A 22,119-nucleotide genomic window follows, 5' to 3' on the forward strand; every position below is an offset into this window, starting at 1 on the left:
ACTGGACCTTCGGGTTTTTCAGTTCTACAGGGCCTTCGGGTCATCTGTTCCATTCGGCACTGGACCTTCGGGTTTTTAGTTCTACGGGGCTTCCGAGTCATCTGTTCTATTTGGCACTGGACTTTCGGGTTTTCAGTTCTACAGGGTCTTCGGGTCATCTGTTCCACTGTTTGAGTAATAGTAGTAGACTGTAGAGACTAGACCGTAATCCTAGACTAACACCCGAGCGACGAATTTATCGCGTCAATATCCGAACGCCGTACATATCGTCTTCCCGAACACCGATACCCGAGCGTCAACACCCGAAGCCGTGTTCCCGAACATCAACCGCCGAACGCCGAACCCATCGTGTTCCCGAACATTAACAGCCGAACATAACTTCTTCCCTAGCAGCCGAACACCGAATACATCGTATTCCCGATCATCTGCAGCCGAACACCAAATACATCGTCTTCCCGATCATCTGCAGCCGAACACCGAATTCATCGTCTACCGATCATCTGCAGCCGAAAACCGAATACATCGTCTTCCCGATCATATGCGGCCGAACACCGAATTCATCATCTTCCCGATCATCTGCAGCCGAACACCGAATTCATCGTCTCCCGATCATCTGCAGCCGAAAACCGAATACATCATCTTCCCGATCATCTACAGCCGAACACCGAATACATCATTCACACCCGAACACACACAACACCATTTTCCCCGAAGAATAACCCGCTAATTCAACACGAGCTCCTCAACTGCCAAACCCCAGCGAGTCTGCATAATACTTACGCAAACTATTAATCCAAATATATACCCATTGAATTCATTCTTATCGCATTTAAACACAAGTAGATTGTAAATTAGTATTTAATCAATAAATCCCCGATTTAGCCCCCAGGAAAGGGAGAATACTAGGCTTTTCATTTCGTAAGGTTTAGTGGGTCCTTATGGAGACCCTGGACGCGACTGAAGTTACCCCAGCCGACGAGAAAACCACGTTACAAATGGCGCCCGAGCAGGGACCCGATTCGAAATCGCATTGCGGAAAACCCGAAACCACCGCCAACGACAACGGATCGAGTCAGCATAGCGATAGGAACATGGAAGCAGAGTCATTGGATTGGATTTATCTGTTGAAAAAGGAGCGGCTAGTCGATCAATGCCAGGCCGCGGCAATACCGACCGAAGGTTTAACAGTCGGCTACTTGAGAAAGCAGTTGGCAGACCATGTGCGGAAAGAGCGACAGAAGACCGAAAATTTTCTTCAGGAGTTGGAAAACGAGTTAAAAGCCGAAGAGGAAACTCTGGTTACAAAGTAATCCCTGAGCGTCCCTGAACCTGCCTCCGGACGAGAGATTTGCGATTCCGAAACTATAAATGTTGTGCAACGCTGGAACCTCAAATGTGCTGGCGAAGAAGACTTGGTGGAGTTCTTGGAAATGCTCGAAGAATTGGCTGAGTGCTATGGGATACACAACGACCGTCTAGTTTCCACCCTACCCATCATCCTCGAGGGTAATGCCTTGAAATGGTACAGAGTAAAAAAGAGTGACATCGTGTCTTGGAACACTTTCCGGAGGGAAGCCGAGAAGTTCTTCCTTTCCAAGCGACATCTAGCACAATTAGAGCATTGCTTCTACAACTGCCGACAAAATAACCGGGAAAAAGCGAAGGACTTTATCCTGCAGATGTTGACTATGGCGAAACAACATCCCACCCTCCGAGCAATGGATCACTTCGACCGAATCTACAATGGTCTCCGCCCCGAATATCGCCATTACATCCGCCGATTTGATTTCCAGACCTTGGACGAGCTTATGTCACTTACGGACGACTTTGAACTCTTAAAAGGGGATGAAGCCCGTACCGAACGTCCACATACCTCGCATATGCTTACTTATCGAGCCGAAGACTATCACCGTTCAACGCATTGCTGGAGGTGTAAACAAAAGGGGCACACCCGCTTCCAATGCAGAGCCAGGTGGATCATCTTCTGTTCGTATTGTGGCAAGGAGGAAATACTAACAAGGAACTGTCAATGCCGGGACGATACGAACGACGTCGCCAGGGACGGGAACCTGTATATTCAAAGGGGCCAGCAGCATCACAACAACTCCAGAGCACAGACCAATCCATTGCGACTTAGCCCACAATTAATTTCTCCATTGGGAGAAAGCGCGAACCAAATTGTCGGGGAAGAATCTAACCCCAGCCGGCAATCCATTAGCGGCTGTTCAACTGACCGTCACGTCACCAAAGCACCGACGTCACCCAGCCAACGGTCGTCTTCGATTGCAAAAGAGGAACCTAACGTAAGGGGAACCGTTACCGTATTGTTCAATGTCAACGAGCATGCAACCTTATCGAGGAGAACCGATTCACCGCTCCCTAGAAATTCATCAACTAACGAAGACCCCGGACAGGCTAAAGGAAGATGTACACCTAATCAAAAATGTGTTAAAGAAGGCAGAGGAATAAACAAACCAATGGAAAGAAAACAGAAACAAAAGCAAAGAAGAAAGAAGAAATTTGAATCCTTATGCTAGTTTAAGGTTTCCTTCGGTATACGAAGTATCCCTTCCCGAAGAAGGGGGGAGATGTAACGTGACAATATGTTCACGTACATAATACAACAACTATTACCAAGGAACACCCCTACATACATCGCTTCGACAACACTTGTCTACCTGACATCACAGGTCAAACACTGCTAAATTTAACTCCAGTGTATTTTTGCAACCATCGTAATTTATACTTGGGACGAATAATTCTCATTCGCTTCATACTCATAGTTATTAAAGTAGTTCAGTTTTGGAGGCCAATGGTGAGCTGGCTACTGCAGGGAGTTAGCTACACGGGTTGGAACTAAATATTGTTCTAAATCCGCCAACGTACACTTTGCTGTTACCGAGTTGGGAATACTTTTGGAAGCTACCCATTAAATTGTGGTAGCTAATAAATTGCACTGGACATTCGGGTTTTTCAGTTCTACAGGGCCTTCTGGTCATCTGTTCCATTCGGCACTGGACCTTCGGGTTTTTCAATTCTACAGGGCCTTCGGGTCATCTGTTCCATTCGGCACTGGACCTTCGGGTTTTTCAGTTCTACAGGGCCTTCGGGTCATCTGTTCCATTCGGCACTGGACCTTCGGGTTTTTCAGTTCTACAGGGCTTCCGAGTCATCTGTTCTATTCGGCACTGGACCTTCGGGTTTTCAGTTCTACAGGGCCTTCGGGTCATCTGTTCCACTGTTTGAGTAATAGTAGTAGACTGTAGAGACTAGACCGTAATCCTAGACTAACACCCGAGCGACGAATTTATCGCGTCAATATCCGAACGCCGTACATATCGTCTTCCCGAACACCGATACCCGAGCGTCAACACCCGAAGCCGTGTTCCCGAACATCAACCGCCGAACGCCGAACCCATCGTGTTCCCGAACATTAACAGCCGAACATAACTTCTTCCCGAGCAGCCGAACACTGAATACATCGTATTCCCGATCATCTGCAGCCGAACACCAAATACATCGTCTTCCCGATCATCTGCAGCCGAACACCGAATTCATCGTCTACCGATCATCTGCAGCCGAAAACCGAATACATCGTCTTCCCGATCATCTGCGGCCGAACACCGAATTCATCATCTTCCCGATCATCTGCAGCCGAACACCGAATTCATCGTCTCCCGATCATCTGCAGCCGAAAACCGAATACATCATCTTCCCGATCATCTACAGCCGAACACCGAATACATCATTCACATCCGAACACACACAACACCATTTTCCCCGAAGAATAACCCGCTAATTCAACACGAGCTCCTCAACTGCCAAACCCCAGCGAGTCTGCATAATACTTACGCAAACTATTAATCCAAATATATACCCATTGAATTCATTCTTATCGCATTTAAACACAAGTAGATTGTAAATTAGTATTTAATCAATAAATCCCCGTGGGCTTGAATCTTCAATATTATTTTCTATTATTTTCTAAAGTATATACCCCTCAGGAAAAAGTATACAGTACCCAGCAAAAAGTTTGCCTCCAAAGAGGCAGTTAAATGACATGCACAAGTGATCTGGAAGTGCATCAAATTATTAATTTTCACTCATGATTTTTACAAGAGCGTGACTACGGAAAGAGGCACTGCATTTTAACTGACTCTTTGGCACTGCATTTTAACTGACCCTCTGGCACTGCATTTTAACTGACCCTCTGGCACTGCATTTTAACTGACCCTTTGGCATTGCATTTTAACTAACTCTTAGGGGGTAGAATAGGATGCAGTCCAAAGCACGTGTTTTGATACAGAACAAATAAAATGCATTATTTGTGTAAAACAAAAATATTAAGAACTTTATTACATTAACACAAATTATGAAAATCCTCCATTGAATTCAATCGCAAACATGCGTGTTTCCTTCGCTCTCCATTTGTTCCAAGCTGAACTGTTTTTGCTTCATTTGCTAAATGGGTAGTCTTCCCATCACCAGTTAAGATTTCGACATGTACTCCAACAGCACTCCATTCGGAAATTTTCTTCTCTTGATTTACCGGAAAAATGTTCACAAATGAAATATTATTTAGTTTGTATTAACAAATGTTTGAAAATGTTAACACGCTTATCTCTTATTGGAAAATGTATACCGCTGCCTGTAGAGACGTACAAACTGATTTATGTACATGTAGGGATCTCTTACAACTGCTAATAATATGTAGCGAACGGAGTGCCTTTTTCACGACTCCGTTTGGACTGCATCCGGATGCTGTTAAATTATGAGGAATTGGAGTGCCTTTTTCACGACTCCGCTGAACTGCATCCGGATGTTGTTAAAATGTGACAAGTGGATGTGATTCTTTGGATTGCATCCAAATGCGGTTAAAATGTGAGGACTGGAGTGCCTTTTTCACGACTCCGGTTGAACTGCATCAAAACATACCGTGACAGAACTAGTCCACATTGCACTACTTCCAATTTATTTTGCTGGGTAGTTTTACCCCCTTTAAAAATCGCAAACTCGAATCTACAACATCAAATCCAAATCGGTTACATTCTGCGCACAGTCTTAAAAAAATACGCACGATCATGGCGAAAAGGATTGACACGGTGCGCCTAAACTAACTTTAAATGAGCTTACACCTGCAAAGCTTTTGTGGTTTATGAAACAGCAATGTTCATAGATAAAAAAATCAAAAAACATTGTAGTTTCAGAATTACCTAAAACTTTCATTTAAAGTTAGTTCAAGAGCACCGTACATGACATTGTTTTATAAGGAGGCGATACAGTCATTGAATTGTCCCAATTTGAGTTTCTATATCACAAAACTTAGGAAATTGTAGAGAATTTTTACAGCTACAACATTTTCTCCAACCCATTTCGATAGGACTTGCGGTTTCCAATCAAAATCTTGAAAACCCAAAGAACCTAAAAATGTGACCTTTGATCGCAATTTATTTCATAATCCCTCCTGCGATTTCTTTTTGTTTTTTATACCCTCAGCCTTTAGGCTATGGAGGGTATATACACTTTGATACGATGAAAATGTGCCTCATCGAAATAATGGTTTTAGACCCCAAGTATGTTTGGACGAAATGTGTTTCAGACAATTTGGAGTCGATCTAGCCATGTCCGTCCGTCTGTCTGTCTGTCCTGCTGGCTGGAGCGCACGATAACTCTCGAACGGATGAACCGATTCGGTTCAAATTTTGGCTTTCAAATATTTTACCCAAACTTAGTTTAAGTTCGAAGATGAGCTACATCGGTCCACTCCTTCCGGTACCTCCCCCACAAAAGTTCGAAAATGTTCGGAAAGTTTGTGCGCACGATAACTCTTGAAGGGAGTGACCGATTTGGATCATACTTTGTATAGCGTACACTTTCTACCATGGTAATATGAGGTTCCAATATGGTCTCAATAGGTCCACTCCTTCAGGTACCTCCCACACAAATTTCGCACAAGTTCAGTTTAGGGCCATCTCTCGAATCGCTTTGATTTTTGTTATAGAAACTTGTATTCGCTGCCCTTCATACGACGGTACAAGTACCATCAGGGGCAAGTCCATACTTCCTGAGAAAATAGCATGAAAGTTGCAAAAAACCCCTATGACACCGTGTGAGGTGGTTGGAGCTCAAGATAACTCTCGAAAGGATCTGCGGATTCGGTCCAAAATATGGCCTTAGTAATATTTTGTCCAAACATAGTTTAAGTTTGAAGATAAGCCATATCGGTCTACTCCTTCAGGTGCCTCCCCCACAAAAGTTCAAAAATGTTCGGAAAAATTGTTCGTACGGTAACTATTGAAGGGAGTGGCCGAATTGGTCTATACTTTACACATCCTAATATATCTACCAGATACAGATCAGGTTCAAATATGGACTATATTTGTCCAGTCCGTCCGGTACCTCCCACACAAAATTTCGGATAAGTTCACTTCTTGAGCATACTTCTTGAGCAAACAGCCCGAAGAGTGTAAAAACCCCCTATGACACCATATGTTGTGGCTGGAGATCCATTTCCATAACGGTCAATGTCGATCCATTCCTTTTAGTAACTTCTCCGCAAAACTTTTGATCTTTAATCCTAATCAACGCCCAAAATTTTTAAAACCCACTAAATACATACGTAATTTGGGAAAAAATGTTTCAATATACACAGACTGAGGGTATATCTCTGTCGGCAAAGCCAACTGATACTTTTTTACTTGTTTTTTTTAATTTTTCTGGTCTGTGAACATTGTAGTTTCAGAATCCGCAAAAACTTCCCACGTGTAAGCTCCTTAACAAAGTGACCCATAAAGTCAATGGGATTAAGATATCCATATACCCTGCAAACAAAAACTATCGCGGAAGTGACTTAGGCGTGTCGCCCAGGGCGTTGAAAACAGTCGCGACGATAGTCGCGGAAGTCACCATGAAGTGACCTCCGTTGTGAAGAAATGAAACACGCCGGGGTGTCGTCTTGGTAGTCACCCCAGCGACACTTCTAGAAGATCATTTCCGCGATAGTTCTTGGAATTAAAAAAAATATATATTTTTAATTTTTTTCTATTAATTTTTATTTTCAATTTTATTATTTTTGTATATTATTTTTAATTTTTTTATTTTTATTTTTTTTTATTCTCTTTTAGAGAAATTATTCTTTGGAATTTCCGCCTACATTACTTTTGTCATTTTAAAAATGTTGCCTGACTTGGGAAGCGAACCCGGACATTCAGAGTGCAAAGCGAGTATGCTTTCACTGCACCACCGTCTCATATAATCATCAGATAGAAAAATATTCTCTATTTGGTCAAATGTGTTGAATCATTAAATAAATGTAAAAAATCGCCTTGGAAGTCACTCAGAAGTCACTCCGAAGTGTCGACATACGCGATAAAAGGTAATCACAATATGGCTATAGGAATTGTTTGTGTAATTCACCAACGATCTTCCTTTGCGTGTCTCCGGAGTGACTTCCTAAGCGAGGGAGTGAGAAACTCACTTCGAAATGCTGGAAGGGTAATATCCTCTCGTTGTAGGTGTGTAGACCTACGAGTATTTACTATTTCCTGATTTTTTGTAAATACGAAATTTACCGCTGCCCATTGTATACCGTGTGTACTTATGTGGCGAATTTGGCTTAAATGCCATTATTCGAATTCAAAATGCTGGTAGAAGACACTGTGCAACAATGTTAGCAGCAGATGTTACTGCAACTGTAAACAAATTCTCTCTTGATCAATGGCAGAGCTAGCTAGCAAGCAATGCCAAGGTAATACCGTGTATGGAAATTTTTTATTGTTGTTGCCGGTGCAATTGTCTTTTGCTTTCTCAACGATGACAACGATAATAGTGGCAGCAAACAATAACACAACCACAATACCAAGTAGGCAACATGTCGACAACTACGATGGTCGTGGTTGGTGGTAATATTGGCCAATATCAAGTTTACAGTGTGACAAATAAGCATTTTTTGCAGAGACTAGTACACAATTTTGTCTATAGTTGACTATTTATCTACTGCTTTGTTTGCAGAGGCAGCTGCTGCTTCTGCCATCGGTATCGATGTCATTGCTTGACGTTGACTTTGGCGACGTTGCTTCTGCGCTGTGGGATTGTTTTATTTTTGTCGTGCGTATGACTTGAGTTTGTATGTTGGGAATAAAACTCGATCAACAGGCGTTTTCTAGTCACAGTTTACCGGTTGCCTTCTGACCGATCAATCGATCGCTGTAAGTGGATTATTTTCTTTGCTTTTAATAATAATTTAAAATGGAAAAAAAATATTAAGACGAAACGGACTATAGTGGCCATTATTAAAAAATAACTAAATAATGCAAAAAATAATTAATAAAAAATAATTATTGAACACGCCTTAGAAAAAAAGGATATTTTGTGGATTATCAACAACATCATCGCCAACGACCTCAACATAATAAACAAATATTTTTTTCTTTTAATTTAAGATTAATCAATCAATCAATCATGTTCAAATTTGTGTGTTTATTTGCCCTGGTGGCAACATCTGCGGCTGCCACCCAATCTGCCTCTGAGGCCGACAGTTTGCTGACAAGTGCTTTAAAAATGGTTAAAGAATGTGGTGATCGTTCAGTGGTATTGTGCCTTAAGGTAAGAAGTGTTGAAAAATAATAAAACAAAAAAAACATATGAAATATTACGAACTTTTATAAAGGATTGCAAAATTAAAAGTAAAATGAGAGTTCATTGTCAAAAGTGATGTATAAAACTGTATGGACAAAATTTGAATAAATATGTGTAATTGAAGTGTAACTTAAATTGAAAACAAGAAGCGTTCGGTTATAAGGTTTTTATTTTATATTCAATTCAAAGTTAAAAATAATATGGATATGCAACAACTACATTTTTATAATGACTTCAGGACATAGTTTGCAATTTAAAGTAGTGACACCATAAGTAATAAAATCGGATAAGGATTTTTTGATTACTTCTTTGGGAGTTGTTTGAATGATTAAAAAGTTACATGGAAAAGGAAAATACAATGAAATTTTACACATACACTTAACAAATATTCATTTCCGATTTGACGTATAATACTATACACGGCGATTTATTTGATAATATGTCATATTAACAGTGTGCTTTTCCTTAATTAATACACAAAATATTTGCTAATTATAGTTTCATAAACTTTTAACATTGTTTTGAAAATCGATACAAACTTATGTTTTACAAATTTTGACATATATTGCTGGTAATAAACAGTCAATAAAAAGAAAAAATACCTTGTAAGCAACTACATAGGTATACTGGTGTGCGAAGGGTTTGAGTTGAAACGAGATTTAACACATAAAACGCTTCTAAAAATGTCCTACATAATTAACTCAAAAGAAGTCAATCAATAAGTTTGGTCACAGGAATATATAATAAGGTATAAAAAAATAAGAAGATTATGTTACCTATATGTTATTAAGTCACGAATAGGCTATCACGTATGTACTCTTAAGTAATGCAGAGGATAACGCATTTTCATACGCTCATAATGCATATTTAATTATATATGCCGACCATTTGTTGGTTTTTTTTAGTAAAACCATCGATCTTTCAAAAAAAAAAGAAGAAAAATCTCTTATCTGAATGCCCAAGTACCCATGGTTCGGGTAGCATCAGTGTTTTGTGCTTGACGAGATGTTGCTTTATATTTTAAACTGCTTACTTGCAAATTACAAATTATGTTATATTGCGCTTCTATACAATCAACAAATTTTTCGATTCTTCGTTTTCCCGGATAATGATGTTCGAAATTTCGAACACTGGCGATTATCCTATATGTCAACTTTGTATGAAAAAAATGGATTTATTTGCTGTTTTATTGATTTATTTTATCATTTTTGAATTAAAAAATGGTTGAAGATTGGTATTGGGTCTTCTTTGGGTCTACAAAACTTTTTCCAGAAATGAGTCAGTAATGGTCCTCGTTTTGGATTACTCCCATAGAACGGTACCGCTCGATTTTCGGGGTTTTCAGGGATTTAGACCCATTGTCCTATAGAAATTATATATAGCCTCCGTGGAACGGTACCTCCCGATTTTAGGGCTTTTCAGGGCTTTGACCGTAGTATCCTATAGAAACGGCTGCAATTAAGTATTAGTGTTCTATGGGACAATAATAACTATTTCCCATAATTTCTCTGTACATTTCCACGTTTTGATATAGCCACCGACAAATAGGATAAACATCAGTGTTCGAAATTTCAAACAGTAAATTTTGCAGATATGTATTATGTTATGTCGCGCTTGCGCATGTAAATAATGTTCTTTATATTTTTTGAAATGGTAATCTTGGGGAATTATTGCCAATATATTTGCCGACAGATGAGACTTAATACATACACCAAAACTTGTTTAACTTTTTTTCATAAATATTTTTTTTTAAGTGATATTACTGTTCGAAAAATCGAACACCAAGTACGAAAACCCATTTCGTCGTTTACTACCATACTAAAGATTTTCTTTCGACTTTATACGTAAAGGTGTGTCAAAGGCTCTTTATTGTCGATAAAAAATATAATAAACGTCGATCAACATCTCCTGGGTCTTTTCAAAGATGGTGGCATAGGGGATTTTACACCTTTCTGACTATTTTCTTAGGTAGTATCGACTTTTACACCTTGTACCGTCGTACTGGGGGCAGCGTATAAATGTTGTTACAATAAAACTCACGCCTCGTTGAAATTTATAATGTGTAAAATATGGACCAAATCGTTTCACCCTTCAAAAGGTATAATGCGCAGAAATTTTCCGAAACTTTTTGAACTTTTGTGAGGGTAACTCATCTCTGAACTTGAACTAAGTTTGGACAAAATATTGCGATGGCCAAATTTTGTTACAAATCGGTTCATCTGTTCGAGAGTTATCGCTCCCAATTGGATTTCGCGCAAAGATACTTGGGGCCTAAAATCATTATTTCGATATATAGTATGACTGAAGCTATCAGGCATGTCACAGAATCCGATCGGAATGGTTGCAATTCCGAAATTTCATATCGATCTTTTTTGTCTTAGCTTCTTTAGATTCCGATCGATTTTGTAAAGTCAAAAAACTTAATTATTTATTTTAAATGTGAAATTAAATGTAAATTTGTTAACGAAACAACATTTTAATTATTTCTAAGTGTTTTTAGAGTGTTTTAAAGTGGCAGATTTAAACAAAATAAAAATACAATTCCGTTTGCAAAATCAAAAGTGGTTTCATTCCGAAAAATTCTTCGTTTTTCGTTTTCTGAAGAAGCTAAATACGGAATCAATTCCACTTTCGACATGAGACATGAGCTTTGGAAGGGAAAAGCTTATAGGGATTTCAGTCAGTTTTTTAAGCCAAAAATTGAAATTGGATTTTATTGGGATTGGATTTTATTTCAGTAAAATCTAATATTTTCTTTTAAAAACCCAATCTATGAGGACTTTTATTTTTATACCCTACACTACTATGTGGGGAGGGTATTATAAGGTGGTTTTGGCCAAAAAGTTTGTACGCATCGAAATGATGGTCGTACACCCATACTTATATATACCAAAATGAATGTCTCGACGAGCTGGGTCGATCTGGCTATGTGTGTCCGTCAGTCCGTCCGTCTGTCCATCTAAACATTGTAATCACGCTACAGGTCGCAATTTTGATAGGATTGTCACGAAATTTTGGATGTTGATTGGGGTCCCGGAGGGGAAGAAGCCTATTGATTTCGGTGATGGTCGGATAATATTTAGGGGTCGGAATGGGCAAAAAACGTATGCGGATAAAAAGACAAGTTTTTTTCCAAAGCGAATATCTTAGCTTCTGTATGGGGTATACCAAAAGCAAAACATGAAAATGAAAGTAGAAAATATAACCTTTCTATTGATGTAAACCTTTCTATTGTAGTTGATCTATTGTAGTTGATCAAACAACGAAGATATCACAATAGTCGCAAATAAAACCCAACTTTTCATTTTTGCGATTTTAATTATAATGACGAATATCACTGCTTTGGTTGGAGACTTTCCAAAAGCAAAGCCTGACTATGAAATTAGAAGATCCCATGTTTACAATGATGCATACTAACGGAGATATCGCAATAATCAATAATACATCCCATTTTTCCATTTTCTTCGAAATCACGCTACAGGTCGCAATTTTGATCGGATCGTACGAAATTTCGAGGGTTAATGGATGTCTCACAGCGGAAGAAGCCTATTGATTTTGGTGATGGTCGGATAATATTTAGGGGTCGGAATGAGGAAAAATTTTATTTGGAGAAAAAGTCAACATTTTATTCCAAAGCAAATATCTCAGCGCCTATAAGGTGAATACAAAAAGCAAAACCTGGCAATGAAAGTAGAAAATATCCCCTTTACAACGATGTAACGTAGGTGGTCAAATAACGAAGATATCGCAATTGTCGTTAATATAACCTAACTTTTCATTTTTTGCGATTTTAATAATAATGACGGATATCACATCTTTGGTTGCGGAGCTTCTAAAAGCAAATCCTGACTAAGAAAGTAGAAATCCCCATCTTTAAAATTATGCAAAGTAGGTTGGCGTAGGTATTTGACCACCTAGAGAGATATCGCAATAGTCGGTAATGCATCCTTTTTTCCACTTTTTCTGCAATCTCACTACAGGTCGGAATTTTCATCGGATCATCACGAAATTTTCTCACAGAGATAGAAGTATATTGATGTTGATGATGTCGATAGTAGTCAAATATAAAATTAAATATTAATTATTTTGGTTCAGTTAGCCTTAAGTCATTTGGTATAAAAGTCAGATAGGTGAAAACTTTCGTATCTCGTATCCTAAAAGAAATGTTTTAAAGTGAAAAGATTATGCACAGAGGGAGTGTTGTAGGGTATCACATAGTCGGCCCCATACCGACTGTACCTTTTTCTCACTTGTTAGGTTCTAAATAAGCCCACAAAAATATATGTATGATAATAGGTTAATTAATTTTCGAGCAAGGGTTTCTCGGACGGCCATTTGCCACAAAACCAGATAATATTTTTCAACAAAAAAATTCAGATACAAGATTTAGTGTGCTCTTTCAGATGAAAAATACCAACAAATTTGGCAGTTTTCTTGGAAAATTTCTTGAAAAAAAGACTTTTTTGGCTTTACATTATCACACTAAATTTGGAAAATAGTTGTGAGTTCGGCTGAGTTCTGCCATTTGCTGGCAACTTGTTGGCGTTTGGGAAAAATTTAGAATTTTGATGTATTCTAGGACCTACATTGGCGTGCACAAATAAGTACACATTCACTGACTTTAACGTATTTCCTAAATACTTAACATGAACAAATTAACCATATTCTGATACTGCAGTGTAATAGAAGGCTACAAAAAAGAAGATACGTGTTTCGGTGGTTTTCGCTATCATTTGCCCTTCGCTGTTATGGCAAAGGTTGGGGTACTTCATGTCAAAAAGGATTATTTTGTCAGTCCCATGCCCCAAAGAAACAAATGCGAACACATAATATCCGCAAAAAGTAATCTTAAATGTCAGAATCTGTTAAATGCCCCCAATGACTTAAGGCTTTGATATCAAGAGGAACATTTTTTCAGTCTTATATCTTCAAACCCATTAAGAATGTCAATTTACTCTCAAAAGTAAAGTTGTAGCTCTTGCCTTAAAGAACAGATATTGTGAACATACAAAAACACTCAAACGCCATCTTGAAGTTCAAGGTCATAAAACAAAAAAATCAACAATGTGAGTAAAATATCAATAAACAATTTCTTCATGACAAAAGTAGTTTTTAATCCGTTCTGATATCATGGACCCTAATATTTGGGAGTTCATAACAGAAAAAAACGAATGTAAAAGCAAAACAGGCGAAACACGTTTCCTCTCTTTTTTAACCTCTTATCACGTTACAATGTGTTATTATTCACAATATACATTAAAATTAGGGTTATGAAGGTTTGGCCTTTTTCTCAAAAATGATTCCCCTTAGCGGAAATGAATGAACTTTTGCCTATTTATGACTAAAAGAACGTTTATTAGAGATGATTCCTTGTGGAGGTGAAAGCCCTTGACGAGTATATTAAGAACCCCAAAGGACAGTTCCGCAGTGAGTGGAACTTCCGCGTTAAGACGTGACGTAGTTTTTGTTGGAAACCCTGTAAGGCATCTTATCTTATTATACCCTCCACCATAATATGGAGGGTATAATTAAAATTGTCATTCCGTTTATAACACATCGAAATATTCATATAAAGTATATATATTCTTGATCAGGGTAAAATTCTAAGTCGATATAACCATTTTTGTCTGTCCGTTTGCAATTACTTGACAACTTAATTATACCCTCAGCCTTTAGGCTAACGAGGGTATATACAATTTCTCTGTCTGACTCGAGCGCACGATAACTCTCGAACGGATTAACCGATTTAAGGAAAAGTTTGCACTTCATAAATTGTTGCCAAATTTAGTTTAAGTTCGAAGATGGGTCATATCGGTCCACTTCTCCTCTCGGATCGTTTTGAACTTTTTGGCAGGTTGTCCCGTGCAGCCCCGTTTACAGTTTTACAGTACAGTTTTTTGGTTTGTCAGTTATCTAACAACAAAATTCTTGGGACCTACAGTGGTAGTTTTGGTATGTGTTGTGGTGCGTATGTGTGTGGTGTGGTTTGTTGATATAGTCTCAATGTGACGGTGAGACGATGGTGGGGCTTGTGTTGTGGTATGTTGATACATTGTCAATACGATGGTGAGCCGACGAGACCATTCAAAAGAAAACGAGAACAAAGTCGAGAGCATTTACCAACCAAGAGAGGAAATATGAGAGTAAATAGTGGAATATCGGGAAAAATAGGAAAGTGATTTTGTATCTCATGAAAATCTTACATATTTTTGAAAAATAGTGGCTTTTGGATGGAAATAAGAAACTGCACATGTATCTTATGTGAGGTACCTGTACAGTATGAAAAAAACTACATCACGAACGAAAATATGTAAAAATTCTTGAAATATTTCTTTCTGTGTACTTCCCTCCTAAAAAGCCGATATATACATATATGTATGTTCGCCAGATTTAATGTATTTAAACACGCAAATTCGGCTCAGTTTTAATGATATTTATACAATTTTACCGAATTTGGTCTTGTCGGTTCGTATTTGGATATATGTATGTACCTGCCATATATTTTTTCGCCCGATTTTAATTATCGGGTGTACAAACCTCGCTACGTCCATATGTTAAATTTTAAAGAAATTCAAAATGTGTGACGGAATTTGTTCTATAAAAAATGTTTTCCAAATTATATTGAAATCGATTCAGATTTGTTTTGAATGCACCAACACGCAAATATTGTTCAATTTTGATGACTTTTAGAAATTGTCGGCGAATTTGGACTATATATATATATATTCGCCCTATTTTAGGTATATCTATATATAATCTGGCTATGTATTTATATTAGAATCGGTGCAGATTTGAATATTTGTTTTCTTTATCCACATCAATAATATATGGCTCATCGAGATAATGGTTTTAGACCCCAAGTATGTTTGGACGAAATCCGTTTCAGGCAATTTCGAGTCGATTTAGCAATGTCCGTTGAAGTTTTAAGATGCGTTCCAAAATAGGCGAAAAGTTTTGAACTTTCGTGGGGGAGGTACCTGAAGGAGTGAACCGAAACACTCCTTCAGGTGAGTGATGCCATATAAGATTGGTCGAAAATCGTCAATTTTCGGGAGCCAAAATCGGCAAATCGACAAAATAGTATTTAAAATCGTAAAAAAAAATCGGCAAATACAATAACTTGTGTTTCAGTTCAAATTATTACTATATACGACAAAAAATAAAATTTTAAGTAAAGAACACAATTACCAATTCATAAAACACAACAGTTGTGTGACAAATGACCATCTACGGAACACTGTTTTTAACAAAAACTGTGTTCACTATAGGTCGAGAAGGACTGTACCGAACATCATGTATTTTTGTGGGTTTATTGAGTAGAACACCACCCCAACCCTCACTTGCGGCTTCTAGGATTTTTGTGGAACAATCATAGTATATTATTAAGTACATAATTTGTTCTTTAAAGAAGAGATTCTTTTAAATTTTGAACCTTTTTTTGGCCAAAAGAACAATCCAATTTTTTAACAAAATTTGATTTTTAAAAGTTCACAATTTTGTTAATTAATTATTTTTAAAATCCCTCGTCTAAAGAAACGATTTTTAGATACTTAATAAGCCAAAAAAAATATATGATGATCCCTCCAGTCGTTTTCGAGATAGAGCGGACATCGCAAGACGCTTTTTTAAAAACAGTGTCTCGTAGATGGTCATTTGCCACAAAACTATGCAATATTTTTCAACAAAACATTGCCGAAGGTAGACCAAAATATGCCTTTCTTCATGAAAAAATATCTGTTAAAAACGTCGGGTACTTTTCTGGAAAAAAATCATAAAACATATGTTTGAGCTGCGCGACTAGGTGTGACCCTTTAAAAAGTGCAGTTAAAGGCCTGCTCTAGAATCGTCTTGCTTCTTTTTGTTACAACCTGTATTCGCTGCATCCATTACGACGGTATACTTTTTTCAGGGCCAAGTCCATACTTCCTGAGAAAATGGTCCGAAAGCTGAAAAAACCCCTATGGCAACATCTGTAGTGGCTGGAGCGCACGATAACTTTCGAACGGATCAGCCGAATCGGTCCAAAATTTTTAGCGCAGCCTTCGGAAGTTATAAGTTTGACTCTGAATACAAACACGCCATGACAACACTTTTTACACTTAGTTTAAGTTCGAAGATGGGCTATATCGGTCCGCTCCTTCCGGTACCTCCCCCACAAAAGTTCGAAAATGTTCGGAAATTTTGTGCACACCATAACTCTTAAAGGGAGTAACCGTTTTGCCCATACTTTGCCCATCGTGAAATTTGTACCAGACTTAAATAAGGTTTCAATATGGACTCAATCGGTCCACTCCTTCGGGTACCTCACACACAAAATTTCGGAAAAGTTCAGTTTGGGGCCACCTCTCGAATCGTTTTGATTTTTGTTTTAGAAACTTGTATTCACTGCCCTCCATACGACGGTATAAGTTTCATCAGGAGCAAGTCCATACTTCCTGAGAAAATAGGCTGAAAGTTGCAAAAAAGCCCTTGACACCGTGTGAGGTGGTTGGAGCGGTCCAAAATTTGGCCTTAGTAATATTTTGTCCAAACATAGTTTAAGTTTGAAGATAAGCCATATCGGTTCACACCTTCGGGTACCTCCCCCACAAAAGTTCAAAAATGTTCGGAAAAATTGTTCGTACGGTAACTCTTGAAGGGAGTGGCCGAATTGGTCTATACTTTACACATCCTAATATATCTACCACATATAGATCAGGTTCATATATGGACTATATTTGTCCATTCCATCCGGTACCTCCCACACAAAATTTCGGATACATGTTCACTTTAAGACCTGATATCGAATCACTTTGATTTTTGTTGAAGCAACTTGCATTCGCTGCCTCAATTACGATGGTAAAAGTTTTTTTAGGGGCAAGTCCATACTTCTTGAGCAAACAGCCCGAAGAATGTAAAAACCCCCTATGGCACCATATGTTGTGGCTGGAGATCCACTTCCATAACGGTCAATGTCGATCCATTCCTTTTAGTATCTTCTCCGCAAAACTTTTGATCTTTAATCCTATTCAACATTTTTGTCGGTTCAAACGCCCAAATTTTTTAAAACCCCCTAAATACATACGTATTTTGGAAAAAAAATTGTTTCAATATACACAGGCTGAGGGTATATCTCGGTCGGCAAGCCGACTGATGCTTTTTTACTTGTTTTATTTTTTAATTAATTTCTCGTTAGAGTCGATATATATTTTTCTCCGATTTAATATTATATTTGTACTGGAAATAGGTCTTAAATGGGTTCAGTGTTAGATATTCATCCTATTTGACCTCTATTTGCATATTTAGAGTGGTGTAGGTTTTCCTTACTGGTTAAAATAACGGCTAAGAAAACGGTTTTGTAACGGGTATTTTTACTGGGAATGTCCTTCAGTTGTAAGTGTTTGAACAGCACCGTACATTTATATCAAACAAAAAAGAAAACAAAAAAATAAAAAAGTACCCAAAAATGCCAGTACCTTGTGGGGAATATTGTCATGATAACGAAAACACGTCTTTTAAATCGATTCCGTGCAATAAGTTCCGTTACCGTCAAGGATTTCAAAAGGACTTTGTTTAATTTTTTTCTTTCGAAAAAAATTGATTTTAATTTTCTTAACAGACATTTATATGATTTATTTAAGTTAAAAGAAACGCTTAATTATCGCGATTTGAGCAAAAGTCTGTATTTGACTCTACACGTCTAGGTGGTGGTAGTTTTGATATTTGCAAAAGAATTCATAAAAGTTATAACCCTACTGTACATATTATATTCTCAAATCTAATTATTTTCTTGTTGCGTATTATAAAATCCGTTATACCTTGCATAAAATAAGCACACTTGGTTTCATATGGGTTCTTTCTCATTCCAGGAACGCGCCCTCCACTACTTCGACACAGAAAATGGTGACGTAAAACTAACAGAAGGTATTGCTCTGGTAAAAACCGATGATATTCCAGTAGGAAGATCATTGAACGAAATCACATTACCGGAAGAAAATGAAGCTCGTGAAAATGAGGTCGACACATTGTTGGTTGAACGCATTGCACGTTTCTTTGGCACACATACTCTGCAATTCAAGGTTCCCAAAGACTCGATTCAGGATATGCAACGTGCTTTGGAAGAATGTAAGTAAACAAGTTTTTGTTGTTTGTAGAACAGTAGTAGAATAATGTCGTAGAATTTAAAATGAATAACTCGTAGGCACCGAAGCCAAATGAGATTTTTGGTGAAATAACATTCGAGGAATTTATTGGTTTTGCAATTGAAAATCAAAAAAAAAAAAAAAAACCACTGAACAGGCAGAAAAGTGTCTCCCTGTTTTTTTTTAGGTTTTGACATTGAAAAGCCACAAAACGTGTATTTATACAAAGTGATAAAAATATAACTGGACAATCAGATAAACATATTTCCTAGTGACCCCAACACACGTTTTCCGCCAATATATGTGCATAAATCAAACGTTGTTTGTTGGCCTTCGATGTATGTATGTAGGTTAAGACGAACAACGCCGAAAACAACAACACACACCGCATGCAATTGAATCCTGTTTTATGTGTGTTTTGAATAGTTTTACGATGCCAGGTGTCTAGGCGAGGAGGAAATGATGACAACCTGTATTAAAAGCCAAAAGCTCAATCTTTCCACCAACTGATGCTTCATCTGTTAATGTCGTCTCCTCTTCTTGCTGTTGGTGGTGTTTCTTTCATCTGTTGCTTTTTAGGTCAGTGTAACGGATAAAATAATTTCTTGCTTTCGTCTCACAACATGTTTTTTGTGAAATACTTTGGAGGAACGAGAAAGATGTGGAAAAACAAAAAAAAAAACAATGTACGTACGCTTTCATCTGGTTTTATGGCTTTAATTAGTGCGACGTTCAATTAAAAAACTATTTTTTAAAGTGTCGTCTACTTTTTAATTGAAAATGTTACACACTGACAAAAAATTTTACAACTATGTTTTTCGTTCATTACTATGCAGTGACAATAGAAAGCTAACACACGAATTATTTATTGATCGAAAAAATCAAAAACAGCGTTACTTTTAATTGTCTCTAATTATAAAACATAAAGCATTGATTGCAGTAAATGAGCCATTTGAAAAGGAAAAAATAATGAAAAAAATGCTTGAATGTTTATGCTATGTAATGTATTATGATAATTGAATTAACACAAAAAAGGAATGTGGAATAGTGTATTTGATGTTGTAATAATTTGAACACTTATGCATCATGTATTGGAAATACAAAAATTAAATGTGTATACAAAAGAATGCCAATAATTCAAGTGAGTTGCCATTTTACGAAGAAATTGGGACGTGCAGTTATATGGGGGTTACAACAAACCTTGGATCCATTTTGATGATGAATTTTGTCGGGCCAGTTAAATGTTCAGAATCTATAAAGCAAAACAAAGTCAATTTAGATGGAAAAATTTAATGATTTTTTAACAAAAAAAAAACAAACTCAGCCTTTGTCTAGCACCACATCTAAATATGCCTGATAAGCTGGCTTAAACCATCAGCGAAACGACCGTAGCATATTGGTTGGATGTGTGTGGACTTCGCTAGATATCGCTTTTTCAATACAAAACTCCTTAGGTCATGATAAGCTCAATTAATTCAATTAAAAAAACAATCTAAAATAAAATTGCACAGTGTTGAAATTGAACATAAATCAGCTATGGACAACAGCACGCATCCGCACAGTTGGTCAAATATTGAAATATTCAAGAAATGTAAGCCAGCATTACACAGGGTTATTCCTGGACATGAAATCTCACCTTTTTCAATGATAGAATATAGATTCCCAGCAACAAAATAATTACCAAATAAAGGATTTTTATATTTCATATATTTATATTTGAAACAAAGGCATGTCGCACTGAATAACTACAAGTTGAAAAATAACCTAAAAATATATGTTCCATTTTTAAAACATTTGAGGCGAATTTGTTTCCATATTGCTATTTTGTTTTATTTTGCTCTCTGCTGGATTTTATCATGCGAATTTCGGATTGGTAGCCATACACACTGTGCCGCGCGTACGATCATTAAGGGTTGTTTCAAAGCTTTCATGTGCACCACCAACTACATAGTCCGGTCAAAATAGACATGCGTATAAGGGGGAAATAGCAAAAATTCCCACAAAGCTGAATTTTGGTGGAGAGCTAGGGTTGGCCATTAGAAGCAACGTCCTAAAAGTCCCCATCGATCCCATGTGTGCAAAACAAGTTATTCGGGGTCAAAGGTCATTTTTGGAGGCATTATTCAGTTTTTTTAATTTTTCTCAAAAACGGTAATACTTAGCAAAAGCCCGCTAAAGTAATAGTTGTAGATTCCATAATTGTCTACAAGATTGGTCTTTATGATTCTTAAAAAAGACTTACCATTTTCGAGATATCTCGATCTAAAGGTCAAATAAAAAAATAGCCGCGTGAGTACATTATGAGGCGAACCGGTTAAAGTAACAACACTATGTGTTAGATACTTCCGTAAGCTTTCAAACGATATCCCGGTTTTTAAATTTGGCCTTTCGGGTCTAATAACCGGCGAACCGGATCCGCAACCGTTGAAAATTATACATTTCCGTAATCAGCGCAACAAACCCTATCTTCGGACAAAACTTGAAAAAAATCGGAGAGTTTTCGTTGGGGTCGTTCCCGTTGGGCTTTCGATTATACATGTGGGTTAAATGGGCTATTTTTGCATAAAATGACTCTAACATTGAATAACTCTACTAAACACACTCCGATTTTGTTGGAATTTTTTTAAAAGATAGCTATAATTTCGCTCTTCAAGAAAATATATATTTTGTGGGGGACAGACCCGATTCCTTCGCTTATTTTAGCCGGTTCGTCTGAATATGTGCATATTTCCTTATCAAAAATCATAAAAATCATGTGTTTTTTAGAACAGCTATATCTCAAGAATGGTTCCTTCTAGGAAAAAAATTATAAAGGTCAAACTTGTAGATAATTTTTCTGTCTACAATATTTACTTTAGCCACTTTTTGATTAGATCAACCGTTTTCAAAAAATAAATCCGAAAACCTAAAAACCCTTAAAATTTGACCTTTGACCCCGAATAATTTTTTTTGCACACATGGGATAGATGGGGACTTTTAGGACGTTGCTTCTAATGGCAAACCCTAGTTCTCCACCAAAATTCAGCTCTGTGGGAATTTTTGCTATTTCAATGTCTATTTTGACCGGACTAACATATTTGTAATTTTATTACCAAAAAAATCCAGCGCCAACGTTGAACGTTGAACACACGACCCTCTGATTTGTAGTCGGACACACACGCTCTGTGCCCCGGTACTCATAACCTGGTAATGAGTAAAGTAAGTAGTTTTGCCTTGTAAAACTTTTAAAAAAATAATCCACTAATTTTCAACCTACGGGTAATGGAAAAAGAAAAAGCTTGTTTACATTAGTGCTAATTGGCTATTCGGCTCATGTATATTCAAACTCAGCAAAAATTCGGATCCGCTAGTCATTATATAA

At 37.4% G+C, this 22,119-nt stretch overlaps 2 protein-coding genes across 2 annotated transcripts in view; one reads left to right on the forward strand and one right to left on the reverse strand.

The window, feature by feature from the left end:
- Positions 1-22,119, reverse strand: part of LOC141389530 (uncharacterized) — a 1,388,168-nt gene that overhangs the window by 560,554 nt on the left and 805,495 nt on the right. The gene's annotated exons all lie outside the window — the stretch shown is intronic.
- Osi9 (DUF1676 domain-containing protein Osi9) overlaps positions 8,143-22,119 on the forward strand; it is a 33,333-nt gene continuing 19,356 nt past the window's right edge. Inside the window, exons 1-3 of the mRNA XM_073961142.1 lie at positions 8,143-8,207; positions 8,442-8,604; positions 18,486-18,741. Coding sequence (XP_073817243.1) covers positions 8,461-8,604; positions 18,486-18,741 — 400 coding nt within the window. The 5' untranslated portion in view covers positions 8,143-8,207; positions 8,442-8,460. The remainder of the gene's footprint in view (positions 8,208-8,441; positions 8,605-18,485; positions 18,742-22,119) is intronic.

The sequence above is a fragment of the Musca autumnalis genome, unplaced genomic scaffold (assembly GCF_047663935.1).
Source record: "Musca autumnalis isolate F117 unplaced genomic scaffold, ASM4766393v1 scaffold_1, whole genome shotgun sequence".
In the NCBI taxonomy this organism is placed as follows: Eukaryota; Metazoa; Arthropoda; class Insecta; order Diptera; family Muscidae; genus Musca; species Musca autumnalis.